The following is a 13,245-nucleotide window of genomic DNA, read 5'->3' on the forward strand; positions in this document are numbered from 1 at the left end:
CTATGTGGGAGGTGGAGACAGGACACCTCCACAAAGTGCTCCCTGCTTCAGGAGACCCAGTGGTCCCACGGCAGCTCAGGCACTCAACTGTGTAATAGCACCTTCTTCTCTTCATCTGTAACTATGATTGGTGGTGTGTCTTGTCTGTCTGTCTATGACTGTATATGTCTGCATGCACCACCTGCCTCAGTCAGCTCCTTCCTTTCACAGTGTGGCTCTCAGATCTTAAATGCCAGCTGCCAGGCTTGGTGGCAAGCCTTTACCTTGGTGCCTTTACCCGGAGCTTGCATGTTCCTCACTGCCGAGCTTCAGTTTCAGGTGTTTCAGCCATGTGAAACATGGCTCATCTACTAACCCACACCAGTAACTCAGGGGATGCGCAAATTGGAAGGACACTGGAAAACATGACCCAGGGTGACTTTGTCTAGTGTCCGCACCGTGATTCCACCCCACAAAGGCCCCTCTCACTCTTCCAGGCCATGCCCCTGCCCCGTCCCTTCCGGCTCCTTCCCAGTCCTGGTCTTAGTCATGATGGTTGGAGACAGCTGCTCCTGTGCCTCCCTGCTGCACCACGGCTGTGACCATGTGCCTGTGTGTAGACCAGTGCTTCCAAAATATGGACATGTTAAAAACGTGTGTGCATGTGAATCACACTGTGAGTTTACTGATGTAACATAACCTTAGTGTACAGATAACAGTATAATACGCCCATCTCCATAAAACCTAAAACCACTTAGTTCTCAGAAGATACATTTTTTTTCTGAACCCTTGCATCTATAACCAAGCCACAGGTTCAACTTCACCCTAAGTTTACAGTTGGCGTCCTACCTTGATCTACTCATTATTGTCCCAGTGGGTTTATGGCAAGAGATCTGTCCTGAAACCAGATGTGAGCTAGATATGTGGCTCACATCTGCAAGCCCAGCACTTACAAGCTGTTTGGAGGATTGCTGTTGTGCTTGAGACCAGTCTGAACTGCCTAGTGATGTTCAAGCTAGTCTGCGATACAAGTAAAACTTTAACTCAGAAACAAAAACACCTAATATGTAATCAACTGTTGAATTAATTTCTGGGCTGGAGAGATAGCTCAGTGGTTAAGATCCCTTAGTATTCTTGCAAAGGACCCAGGTTCAGTTCCCAGTACCCATGTGGTGGATCACAATGTCTGTTCCAGGGGATCTAGTCCTTCTGCATGTATATGGTACCTAAGACATATATTTGGAAACACACACATAATATTAAACAAGTTTAAAAAAAATATTTCTCACCAGAAACAAATCACACCTCTTAAACCAGAACTTACTCCGGCTGTAGCCCTAGACTCAATACAATTTGGGTTGGGTTGGGTTGGGTTGAGTTTTTTGTTTTTTTGGTTTTTCGAGACAGGGTTTCTCTGTAACTCTGGCTGTCCTGGAACTCATTCTGCAGACCAGGCTGGCCTCAAACTCAGAAATCCGCCTGCCTCTGCCTCCCAAGTGCTGGAATTAAAAGCATGCGCCACCACTGCCTGCTCAACACAGTTTTATCTAACTTCGTACTAGTATCTGATGCTGAGAGTCCATCCATTCGATATGATGACACCAGAGTCAGGAAAAGCCACACGGGAGTTCCCAAGTAATAGTAAATATAGCCAAATAATTAAGAATGGTTAGATTCTGATGTTAATTCTGACATATTTAAGTTTATACCATTTGTTTGGGGAGAGGGTTCAACATGTAGAAGTGTTTGCAGAGCAAGCATGAGGACCTGAGTTCAAGTCCCCAGCACTCATGTAAAATTCTGAGTGTGGCCACAAACATGCCTATTACCCTGGTGTGTGCTGGCCACCAGCCTAGCTCCAGTTTCAGCAATACCCAGTCACAAAACTAATTTTATAGCTTTAAATTTTTATTGATAGCCATGTTTAAGATCAGACTGTGGGGGCTGGTGAGATGGCTCAGTGGGTAAGAGCACCCGACTGCTCTTCCAAAGGTCCAGAGTTCAAATCCCAGCAACCACATGGTGGCTAACAACCATCCGTAACTCGCCCTCTTCTGGAGTGTCTGAAGACAGCTACAGTGTACTTACATATAATAAATAAATAAATTAGACTTGTAAAGATCAGACTTGTGAAATTCCTGAGAGTTGGCTCTCAGAGACACATGTAATGTCGTATTACTGTGGTCACCAAAATCAGCAGATGGACAGCCATGCTGGCGTATCTGCTGACTGAGTGAAGCAAGCATCCATTTTTCTCACTGCAGAATGGTCCTGATGGAATCCCCAAGGTCTGTCCCAATCCTGAGACTCTGCCTTGTGTTGTGCAGAGAGGAGGAAAGCAAACCTTGGGAAATAGGGCTGGGTCAGAAGCAGACCTGGACTGCAGGCTCTGATGGTCAGGAAGTCATGCTCTAGCCTGGGGACCAGTCAGGGCCTTGGCAGGGGTGCAGGACAGCCAGTGTGTGCAGAGCCTGGCACACAGGGCAGCTGGTAACGCTTCCTCTTTCTTTCCAGTCAGATATATACTTCACAGCAGCCACGACTGTGCATGAAGGCTCATCTGGAGGCAGCTCAAAGGGAGCCAGTGCCCACACGTCTCCTCAGACACCACCAGCCCGGGACACTCCACTGTTTCCTTCTTCCCTGGGGGAAGGTAAAGTCTAGCTTTTCCTGTCTTCTTAATACACGCTTTAGAGCCTGAGGTCTTAGGGTTATTGTCAGAGCTACACCTGCTATAAAAGTTCCGTTCAGGCTACACGCCTTTAATCCCAGCTCTCAGGAGGCAGAGGCAGGCAGATCTCTGAGTTCCGGGACAGTCTGATTTACAGATCGAATACCAGGGCAGCCAGGGCTACACAGAAAAGTTCCATCTTGGAAAAAAGAAAAAACAAAACAAAATTGTACAAGAAGTAGTTGTTGACATTGTCACTGTGTAAAGCCAGTAAACCAGGAAGAACTTGCTTGGCTCTGCTCCCAACACTTGTGAGGTGAATGAGACAGAGAATCCCACACGGACTCAGACAACAAACAAAAACAGACGAAATCCCGCTATGCAAAACATTGCTTCAGTGTGGAAAAGGGAAAAGGGCCAGAGTGCATGCAGCTGCAAGCTTCATGTGTTTCTCCTGGGGGGGGGGGAGCTAGTGGGTTTCGTGGGGGAGCTAGTGGGTTTTGTGGGGGAGCTAGTGGGTTTCATGGGGGAGCTAGTGGGTTTCGTGGAGGGAGCTAGTGGGTTTTGTGGGGGAGCTAGTGGGTTTGTGGGGGAGCTAGTGGGTTTTGTGGGGGAGCTAGTGGGTTTCATGGGGGAGCTAGTGGGTTTCATGGGGGAGCTAGTGGGTTTTGTGGGGGAGCTAGTAGGTTTCGTGGGGGAGCTAGTGGGTTTCGTGGTGGGAGCTAGTGGGTTTCATGGGGGAGCTAGTGGGTTTCGTGGGGGAGCTAGTGGGTTTCGTGGTGGGAGCTAGTGGGTTTCATGGGGGAGCTAGTGGGTTTCGTGGGGGAGCTAGTGGGTTTCGTGGAGGGTGTTAGTGGGTTTTGAGGGGGAGCTAGTGGGTTTCGTGGAGAGTGCTAGTGGGTTTTGTGGGGGAGCTAGTGGGTTTCGTGGGGGAGCTAGTGGGTTTTGAGGCTAAATCTTCAGCCCTCAGGCCACAGTGTGTCACTCTAGGTTTGCTGATATCCCAGAGGCCTTTGCCAAATTCCTGTGAGGCTGGGAACAGCAAGGGTTATTGTAACTCCTTGCCCATCAGTCATCTTTATGGTTTATTGTTAGGATGAGTGTCCCAGGTGCAGGTCCTTGCTCTCCTTGCCTTGACTATTTTTCTGGTAAGCACAACTGGCAGCAAATGTATTTTATCAGATTCACTCAAGAAAAGGGAAGCTTTGCAGCAATTGGGGAAAAAGTGAATAAAAAATAAATTAATAGGAAAAAGGAAGGAAGCGTCTTCATGCTAATTATGTGAAGGAACAAGAAGTCACTTCAGACCAGGAAGATGGTCCTCAGGTAAAGGCACTTGCCATCTGGCCTGATGAGCTGAGCTGGATCCCTGTGTCACAGATGGAAAAAGAGCTGAGTCCTGGGACATCTGACCTCCATACATGGACACATGTGCACACACAATAAATGTAATTTAAAACTTTTGGAGAGTTTTGTTTGGTTTGTTGGTTTTGTTGTTGTTGTTTGGTTGGTTGTTTTTTTGGATTTTTTTTAAGACAGGGTTTCTCCATGTAGCCCCGGCTATCCTGAAACTCTCTGTATAGACCAGGCTAGCCTCAAAGTCAGAGACCCACCTGCCTCTGCCTCCATAGTGCTGGGATTAAAGGCAAACACCACCACTGCCCGGCTTGGACTTTAAAACTTTTAAAGAAAGAAGTTGTTCTGTTATAATTACATGAGCCTAAAGTTCTGGTCTTTTCCGAATTGTGTTTCAGGTGAAATTCAGTCTAAAAATCTGTACAAGATTCCACTTAGAAACCTTGTGGGCAGAAGCATCGAGCGACCTCTGAAATCACCCTTAGTCTCCAAGGTCATCACCCCGCCCACCTCCATCGGCCTTGGAGTCGCTGCCATTCCTGTCACGCATTCCTTATCCCTCTCCCGCATGGAAATTAAAGAGATTGCGAGCAGGACCCGCAGGGAACTGCTAGGTAATCATGGCTGCCAGGCTTTGTCCCCATGGCTTGTGACTAGACCAGCGGTTTCACCTTTGGCTGTCTATCATTTTCAAAACCCAGAGGTTAAAGGGGAACCAAGTGGGGCTGGAGAGATGGCTCAGAGGTTAAGAGCACTGACTGCTCTTCCAAAGGTCCTGAGTTCAATTCCCAGCAACCACATGGTGGCTCACAGACATCTATATAATGAGATCTGGTGCCCTCTTCTGGCTTGCAGGCATACATGCAGGCAGAACATTATGTATACATAATAAATAAATACGTTTTAAAAAAGAAAGAAAATGACATCTTTTAAAAGGGGGGTGGACAATGGGTCCAGTGAGGAGGCTCAGAGGGTTCAAGCACTCCTTTCAAGTTTGACAGCCTGAGTTGGAGCTCCAGGATATATATGGCTGAAGGAGAGCTGACTCAAGCTGTCCTCTCATCCACACACAAATAATATGATAAAATAATGTAAAGAAGCTCCCTCTCAGAAGAGATTTATAAATCTGTCAATTATAATTACATATAATTACACCAAAGAATACTGCACCATTTTCCACTAGGGATGGTGGTGATCTCTAGTACTAAGACGAAAAGCTGACCAAGCCATATTAACAGGGGAAACAAGCAATGAGAACAAAAGACAGTGCACACCTTTAATCCCAGCAGTCCAGAGGCAGAGGCAGGTGGATCTCTGAGTTTGAGGCTAACCTGGTCTACAAAGCTCTGGTCCAGGACAACCAGAGCTACCCAGAGAAACCCTGTCTCAAAAAACCAAAAATAAAATAAAGTGGGCAGGAACACTGGAAGGAAGTGGGGTAGATTTGATCAAAACTTATGATATGCCTGTGTGAAATTTGCAAAGAACTTTCTGTCCCCTGTGGTAATGGCCCACTGGCCTGTGGTTTTCCTCTATAACGTAGGCCTCTCTGATGATGGTGGAACCAAAACAGAGGGGGCACCAAGGGCCAAATCAAAAACCCGGAAGCGATTGGAAGAAAGCCAAGGAGGCCCCAAGCCAGAGACTGTGAGGTCAGCTAGTAGTGACAGGTAAGAAGGCCCTGCTCTGAGGGACGGTGGCCAGCGGACGCCAGCATGCCCAGGTGTTATGTTTATAAAAAGAAAGAAAGAGCCAGGATATGTTTGATAGAGACAGGTATGGTGAGGTGGGAGAGGTACCTCCACAGACCCATGCTGAGGCATCCCTTCCCCCTGAGGTACTAGCCATACAACAGATACTGTATAGAATAGAGTTTATTTAGGGAATGGGGAGGGGAGATGAAGATGGAGTAGAAACAGAGAAAGGCAGAGAAGAGGGGGGAGGAGAGACTGGCCAGGAGCATGTGGAGAGAGAGGGGGGATAAGTGGGGAAAGAGGGAGAAGAGGCAGAGAGTAAGAGGATAAAAGAGTGAGGAGGGGTAAACAGCCTCTTTTATAGTGACTCAGGCATATCTGGCTGTTGCCAGGTAACTGTGGGGCAAAGCCTAGAAGGAATACTAACACCAAGAGTCTACTAGCCCAGCACCCTACAGGGTCAGTACCCACCCCCTATGAAGGTCCCAGAAAGGACAGCTGACACCACAGGGCTGAGACAAGAGAACACTGTCACCAGCAATCAAGCAGATGTTCACTAAAATATATTGAGAGACTAGAGGCAGCTCAGCTAGAGCCTTGCCTGACACGCACAAAACTGTGCACATGCACACACACAAATGTACACATGTATGTGAGAAAAAACAATACAGAAAGAGATGGGGTTTGTTTGTTTTTTAGAAAAGGTTGTAGCATGTAGTTTTTAAGCTCTAACCGCCTTTACTCCGGGAGGTGACCACAATATCAGTCCCTGCCCAGCTTCCCTTGAATCCCAGGACAAACAATAAACACACAGTTCACTCCTTCTCTACTTGCCTTCTGGCACAATTGCTGGGCACTGCTATCTCCCACCTGGAAAATGAGCCTTTATCTATGCTCTTAGCTCCAGACCTCCCTCCTGCCCTAAACTTCAGTGGCTCATCCCACCTAGTCCCTGCCAATCATCCCTGACTGTAGTAGTAGCCACAGGCCCCAGTTCCTCCCAAGACCTCAGTTGGTTGCCCAGACCTCCTTCCTTACATCTCCCTCTCTACCTGCAGGGCCCAGAAGTCCCACCTTTACCTCCGCCCAGCAACTGGCCCAAAGCATTCTGACAGATCAAAAACCAAGTGGGGAACAGGACTTTAACATAAGCACTGCCCCTTACACCTCACCTTTTCTGTCCAATAAAAAATATCAAAAAGAAAACTCTTCTCCCAGACATAACAATCATGTAAATTATATAGTATGATATAAAAATGACATCCAGTCCATCATATTTGTTAATTAGATAAAGTACTCTACCATCACTCCAACTGAAAGAATTATGATTCTAACTGGAGTATGTTAGACTTCAGCTGACAGTGCTATCTGAAAACATGTCTTCCACTCTATAACCTCTCTCCTAATGTTAAACAACTTGAGTATAATTTTGAGACTAAAACTAGTCTTCAGCCCTGTCAGAAATCTGAAAACTATTTAAACATTACCTGGGTATTTAGGAAGCACCAAACAGCTTCTCAAACAACCGTAGAGACAGCTGACTGCCTGGACAGCCCATTAATTACTCAAAACCTATAGCATCAGTCTTTAGCATGCTGGCCCACGATCATCTGACAGACCCTAGCAAAACAGAATTACCTGCATACCCTGTCTTGGCAGAGCCAAGAGTTGACTATTTTGCATAATGTGTCCTTTTTCTGGATAGTATTTATTCTACAGATGAAATAGGCAGTTTCCACTCAGTGGCTACCTTGTCATAATCAGCAACCTTGCTTGGATGTGAAGATGCTCAATTCTTCTTTGAACTAAGAAGGGGGTGCTGTCAGGAGTAGATATGTCTCATTGTCAAATGTCTCTGCCTCTGCCTCTGCCTCTCTGCTTCTCTCTGCCTCTCTCTGCCTCTCTCTGCCCCTCTCTGCTTCTCTCTGCCCCTCTCTGCCTCTCTCTGCCCCTCTCTGCTTCTCTCTGCCTCTCTCTGCCTCTCTCTGCCTCTCTCTGCCCCTCTCTGCCTCTCTCTGCCCCTCTCTGCCTCTCTCTGCCTCTCTCTGCCTCTCTCTGCCCCTCTCTGCCCCTCTCTGCCTCTCTCTGCCTCTCTCTGCCTCTCTCTGCCCCTCTCTGCCTCTCTCTGCCTCTCTCTGCCCCTCTCTGCCTCTCTCTGCCTCTCTCTGCCTCTCTCTGCCTCTCTGCTTCTCTCTGCTTCTCTCTGCCTCTCTCTGCCTCTCTCTGCCCCTCTCTGCCTCTCTCTGCCTCTCTCTGCCTCTCTCTGCCCCTCTCTGCCCCTCTCTGCCTCTCTCTGCCTCTCTCTGCCTCTCTCTGCCCCTCTCTGCCTCTCTGCTTCTCTCTGCCTCTCTCTGCCTCTCTCTGCCTCTCTCTGCCTCTCTCTGCCTCTCTCTGCCTCTCTCTGCCCCTCTCTGCCTCTCTCTGCCTCTCTCTGCCTCTCTCTGCCTCTCTCTGCCTCTCTCTGCCCCTCTCTGCTTCTCTCTGCCTCTCTCTGCCTCTCTCTGCCCCTCTCTGCCCCTCTCTGCCCCTCTCTGCCTCTCTCTGCCCCTCTCTGCCCCTCTCTGCCCCTCTCTGCCTCTCTCTGCCTCTCTCTGCCCCTCTCTGCTTCTCTCTGCCTCTCTCTCTGCCTCTCTCTGCCCCTCTCTGCCTCTCTCTGCCCCTCTCTGCTTCTCTCTGCCTCTCTCTGCCCCTCTCTGCCTCTCTCTGCCCCTCTCTGCTTCTCTCTGCCTCTCTCTGCCTCTCTCTGCCTCTCTCTGCCCCTCTCTGCCTCTCTCTGACCCTCTCTGCCTCTCTCTGCCCCTCTCTGCCTCTCTCTGCCTCTCTCTGCCCCTCTCTGCCTCTCTCTGCCTCTCTCTGCCTCTTTCTGCCCCTCTCTGCCTCTCTCTGCCTCTCTCTGCCTCTCTCTGCCCCTCTCTGCTTCTCTCTGCCTCTCTCTGCCTCTCTCTGCCCCTCTCTGCTTCTCTCTGCCTCTCTCTGCCTCTCTCTGCCCCTCTCTGCCCCTCTCTGCCTCTCTCTGCCTCTCTCTGCCCCTCTCTGCCCCTCTCTGCCCCTCTCTGCCTCTCTCTGCCTCTCTCTGCCCCTCTCTGCCCCTCTCTGCCTCTCTCTGCCTCTCTCTGCCTCTCTCTGCCTCTCTCTGCCCCTCTCTGCTTCTCTCTGCCTCTCTCTGCCTCTCTCTGCCCCTCTCTGCTTCTCTCTGCCTCTCTCTGCCTCTCTCTGCCCCTCTCTGCCCCTCTCTGCCTCTCTCTGCCTCTCTCTGCCCCTCTCTGCCCCTCTCTGCCCCTCTCTGCCTCTCTCTGCCTCTCTCTGCCCCTCTCTGCCCCTCTCTGCCTCTCTCTGCCCCTCTCTGCCTCTCTCTGCCTCTCCCTCTGCCTCCTCCTCCTGAATGCTGGCATTAAAGGTGTGCAGCACCACCACCTAGCAAATAGTGTTAAACAAACAACAGCAACAAACCCACTGTAAGTAGCTGGGCATGATGGCTCAGGCCTGGAATATCAGCACCTAGGAAGTAGAAACAGAAGAATCATTGTAAGTTCAAGGCTAGCATGACCCTGGTTCACAATAATAATATTAAGGGCTGGAAAGATATCTCAGCAGTTAACAGCATTTATTGTTTGATCTTTGAGGACTCAGTTCAATTCCCAGTACTCACATGGTAGCTCATAATTATCTGTCATTCCAGTTCTAGAGGATCCAATACCCTCTTTTAGCCTCTAAGGGGACAGAGATGCACAGGTATAAAGATATACATGCATAACAAACATCAATTTGCATAAAATAAAAATAATGATAAACAACATAAACAACAAGAGTAATAAATCATAGTAGAAAGGCGGGTAGCAGGTCCGCTTTGCTAAGGGTCAAGAACAGAGGAAGCAGCACAGGGCTGGCTTGGACTGGACGGTAAGAATGGGCACAGATAACAGAACTCTGAGCCACTGCTCTGAGCACGGTGCATGGCCAGGGACACAGGGAAGAAGGGACCAGCTTCACAGAGTGCTGGGAGGCCGCAGGAGGTCACGTGTACAGGGTGGAGGGCAGTGTTCAGGGCTCTGGGGCATTTGTGGGATCACAGACTCCCTGAGAAGTGAAACCCTGCACTTCTTCACCTCGGTCCTCCCACCCTGTGACAGCAGCTTCTCTCTTCCAGGATCCCATCAGGAATTTTGGAAAGTCCGGCATCAGAAGCCAATCCCAAGGGCCATAACCACTCAGCAAGTTCTGAGCAGGACACTGTGGTGGATAAAGAGAGCAGCCCGGGCTCAGGCAGCAGCCCCTTCCAGCTCATGGCCTCCTCAGAGGAAGACATCATTGACTTGAAATAGAGTCTATGCCCCGTTGGCCATCCTTAGTTTTCTTACGCAAATTTATACTGTTCAAGCAGCTCCAACGTCCAGTCTCAACACAGTGCGCCTTCGGCCAGGCAGCGATCCACGGACCAAACCTCCTGCGCCCTCAGCCAGTGGGTCACTTCTCCAGTGTCCAGTGCCATCTTTCTCGACCCTGTTTCTTTCCATTCAAGAACCGTCGGTCCCCTTGTAATAAAGGTGGTAGATTTCATTAAGGTTTTAGATCAAAACTTTGAATAAATCAAAAACGTTCATTCTTATTCTCTGCACCCTTCTCATATTTTATAGGTTTAGATGGAAATGATTTTTTTCGAAAATTTTGACTTATGTCATATAATATGTTTCTTTTATGGAAAAAAAGATGCTGCTTTTTTATTTTACTATAATATAAATAAGTTTTCTTTCTTGGCCCTGTTACTGCCTGTTCACTGGGGTCGGGCCCCTGCACTCCGGCCTGGAGCCCTGGGAAAGACGAATGAAGCCTCCTGCTTCCTCTGCTTTCAAACAACAAGGCCAGGGCACCCGTCAGCATCTTAGGATAATTCATCTCACACCTGGGAGATCGTGTTGCCGGGAAATCCTGCATCCTTGTCGTTGAGAGTGTCCAGATCCCCTGGCTTGAGTGGGTCCACCTTGTTTGGTTTGTTTTGCAGTGTCGGCTATGAATCCCCAGGCCTTGCATGCACCAGGCAAACAGGCTGCTGCTGAGCTGAGCCCTGCTGTGTTCTTTCATGTGAACCTAGCAATTGTTCTTCCTCTTATAGATACATTGGAATGTGAAGGGCTGGAGAAATGCCTCAGGGGTTAAGAGGACTTTAGAGGACTCTTAGTTAGGGTTTCCATTGCTGTGAAGAGACACCATGACCAAGGCAACTCTTTGAAGGACAACATTTTAGTTGGAGCTGGCTTACAGGTTCAGAGGTTCAGTGCATTATCATCAAAATGGAAGCATGGCAGCATCCAGGCAGGCATGGTGCAGGAGGAGCTGAGAGTTCTATGTCTTGTTCTGAAGACAAACAGAAGACTGGATTCCAGGCAGCTAGGAGGAAGGTCTCAAAGCCCACCCCCACAGTGACACACTTCCTCCAACAAGGCCACACCTCCTAATAGTGCCACTCCCTGGGCCAAGCACATTCACACCACAAAGACCCTGGTTTAATTCCCAGCACCCACATGGTGTCTCACAACCTTTTGTAACTACAATTCCAGAGGATTCAATGACCTCTTCTGACCTCCAAGAGTAGGAGGCACACACATACATGCATGCATGTACACTTACCAAAATTCATTTTATAAGTGTTAGACAGATTGTTTTTTTTATAAAAGACTTTTTTTAATGGGCTAGAGAGATGGCTCAGAGGTTAAGAATACTATCTGCTCTTTCAGAAGTCCTGAGTTCAATTCCCAGAAACCACATAGTGGTTCACAACCATCTGCAATGAGCTCTGGTGTCCTCTTCTGACCTGTAGGCATACATGCAGGTAGGATGCTGTATACATAATAAAATCTTTTATAATAAAAAAAAGATTTTTAAAATTATGTGTATGCAATGTGCCCCTGTCTGTATGTGCACATGACTGTAGTTGCCCACAAAGGCCAAAAGAGGACAGAGCCCCTGGAGATGGAGTTACCGGCATTTGGGAGCTGCCCAAACTGGTACTGGGAACCCAACCCAGGTCCTCCACAAAGTCTGATTTTTAAAATCCCTACCTACCCAAGCACCCTGATTCCCCTTCATGCCCACAAGGCCCCATTGTCAGCCCACAGGAAGCAAGTCCGAGGAGTTCTGATGTCACAGTGTGTATCAGAGGTTAGAGCTTTAGCTCCTTCCTCCTTGCAAGCCAAAGGGAGGACTCCCTTCCCTCCCCTTCCCTTCCCCTTTCTGCACAACAGTTGAGTGTGATACATGGGACTGAAGGTGCCTGGACTCTCTTTAGCTTTAGAGGCAACTTCATGCTGCGTCGCAACCCCACCAGCAGATTTATTAGGTCTGTTCTGGTTTGTGTCCGGCTGGAGGCTTGTAGGGATCCATACGGAGGCTGGAGGTCCTCAAGAACCATGCACTTTGGTTTTTGAGACAGGGACTTTCACTAGGGTCTGGCAGGGCTCACCAGTTATGCTAGGCTGAATGACCAGTGATCCCCAGGGATGGCATTACAGACATGCCCTGCCACACCTGCTTTTGCAAGAATACTAGAGGGTCAAACCCAGGTTCTCATGCTTGCAAAGCAAGCATTGCATCAACTGAGCCATCTTCCAGACTGTCTGCTTTTAAGGTAAGAACACAGACTCCAAAAGAGTAGATGGTTTGAACCTTATGTTCTCTTAGTCCCAGAAACGTGTGCCTCTCTCTGCCCTGTGTGTCTTTCGGAGGCAGGCTAAGTATTTCCTATCAGCTGGGCTTGGCTGCTGTTTATCTATTTTAGGATTAGGGAGGAGACGTTCAGTTTCATGGAGCCAGGGCTGGCCTTGAATCTTGATTCTCCCACTGGACCTTCCAAGTGCTAACTGGGAGGCAGGATTGTGCCACATGGCTGGCTGCTGGCTGCTGGTTTTTCTGCTATACAAATTAAGGAGCTTGTGTCTGTATTTTTCCTGTCGCTTTTGTTGTTATATCTTGATGAAACAGGAAAAAAAATCAAGCCTGTATTTATTCTTCCAGAAGGACAGTAATGAAGCCGCTTATGACTAAATAAGAGACAAAGGTATGAGAGATACAGAGGAAGCAAGGGAGGGATCTGACTCACCAAGCTAGTATTGCTTTGCTCATAGAAGGGGGGGGGGGAGCTTTTCTAGAGACAATATCTGGTCCAGATTGGGCAGGGATACCACTAGCCAATGGTTCCTAGGTGTCCATGACTCAGAAGTCTGGTGCTAGCTGGGCTTACTGTAGCATCCCTTCTACATAAGCCACTCTGCTGAGCCAGTCACTCAGGTACAAAGTACCCAGTCTGGATACAATTCATCCATGACCTTTACTCTGCAGACATCAGAAACCTGATGCCTATTAGGAAAAAAAAGAGAAAAGAGCAGGTGATTTCAAAGCAGTGATAAGATCTATCACCCAAGCAGGAGACTTCATAGAAGGTGATTGCCTGCCATTAAGGATAGTCTTGTGATCAAAACTTCAAACTGCTGGTTGCTACAATTGGGTGGCTGCAGTAACATAAAACCACTGTACGGACGGGACGGGCATTTT

The 13,245-nt window shown here is 48.5% G+C and overlaps 1 protein-coding gene across 9 annotated transcripts in view; it reads left to right on the forward strand.

Moving 5' to 3' along the window:
* Positions 1-10,306, forward strand: part of Garnl3 (GTPase activating Rap/RanGAP domain like 3) — a 151,174-nt gene extending 140,868 nt beyond the window's left edge. For all 9 annotated transcript variants that reach the window (XM_085835001.1, XM_021156135.2, XM_021156136.3 and 6 more), the window contains 4 exons: positions 2,494-2,632; positions 4,405-4,620; positions 5,550-5,676; positions 9,848-10,306. In XM_085835001.1, the coding sequence (XP_085691127.1) occupies positions 2,494-2,632; positions 4,405-4,620; positions 5,550-5,676; positions 9,848-10,022 (657 nt within the window). In that variant the 3' untranslated portion in view covers positions 10,023-10,306. The remainder of the gene's footprint in view (positions 1-2,493; positions 2,633-4,404; positions 4,621-5,549; positions 5,677-9,847) is intronic.
* Positions 10,307-13,245: the final 2,939 nt, after the last annotated feature.

Source organism: Mus caroli, unplaced genomic scaffold (assembly GCF_978045245.1).
Source record: "Mus caroli unplaced genomic scaffold, Mus_caroli_1 scaffold_2, whole genome shotgun sequence".
NCBI classification, from domain to species: domain Eukaryota; kingdom Metazoa; phylum Chordata; class Mammalia; order Rodentia; family Muridae; genus Mus; species Mus caroli.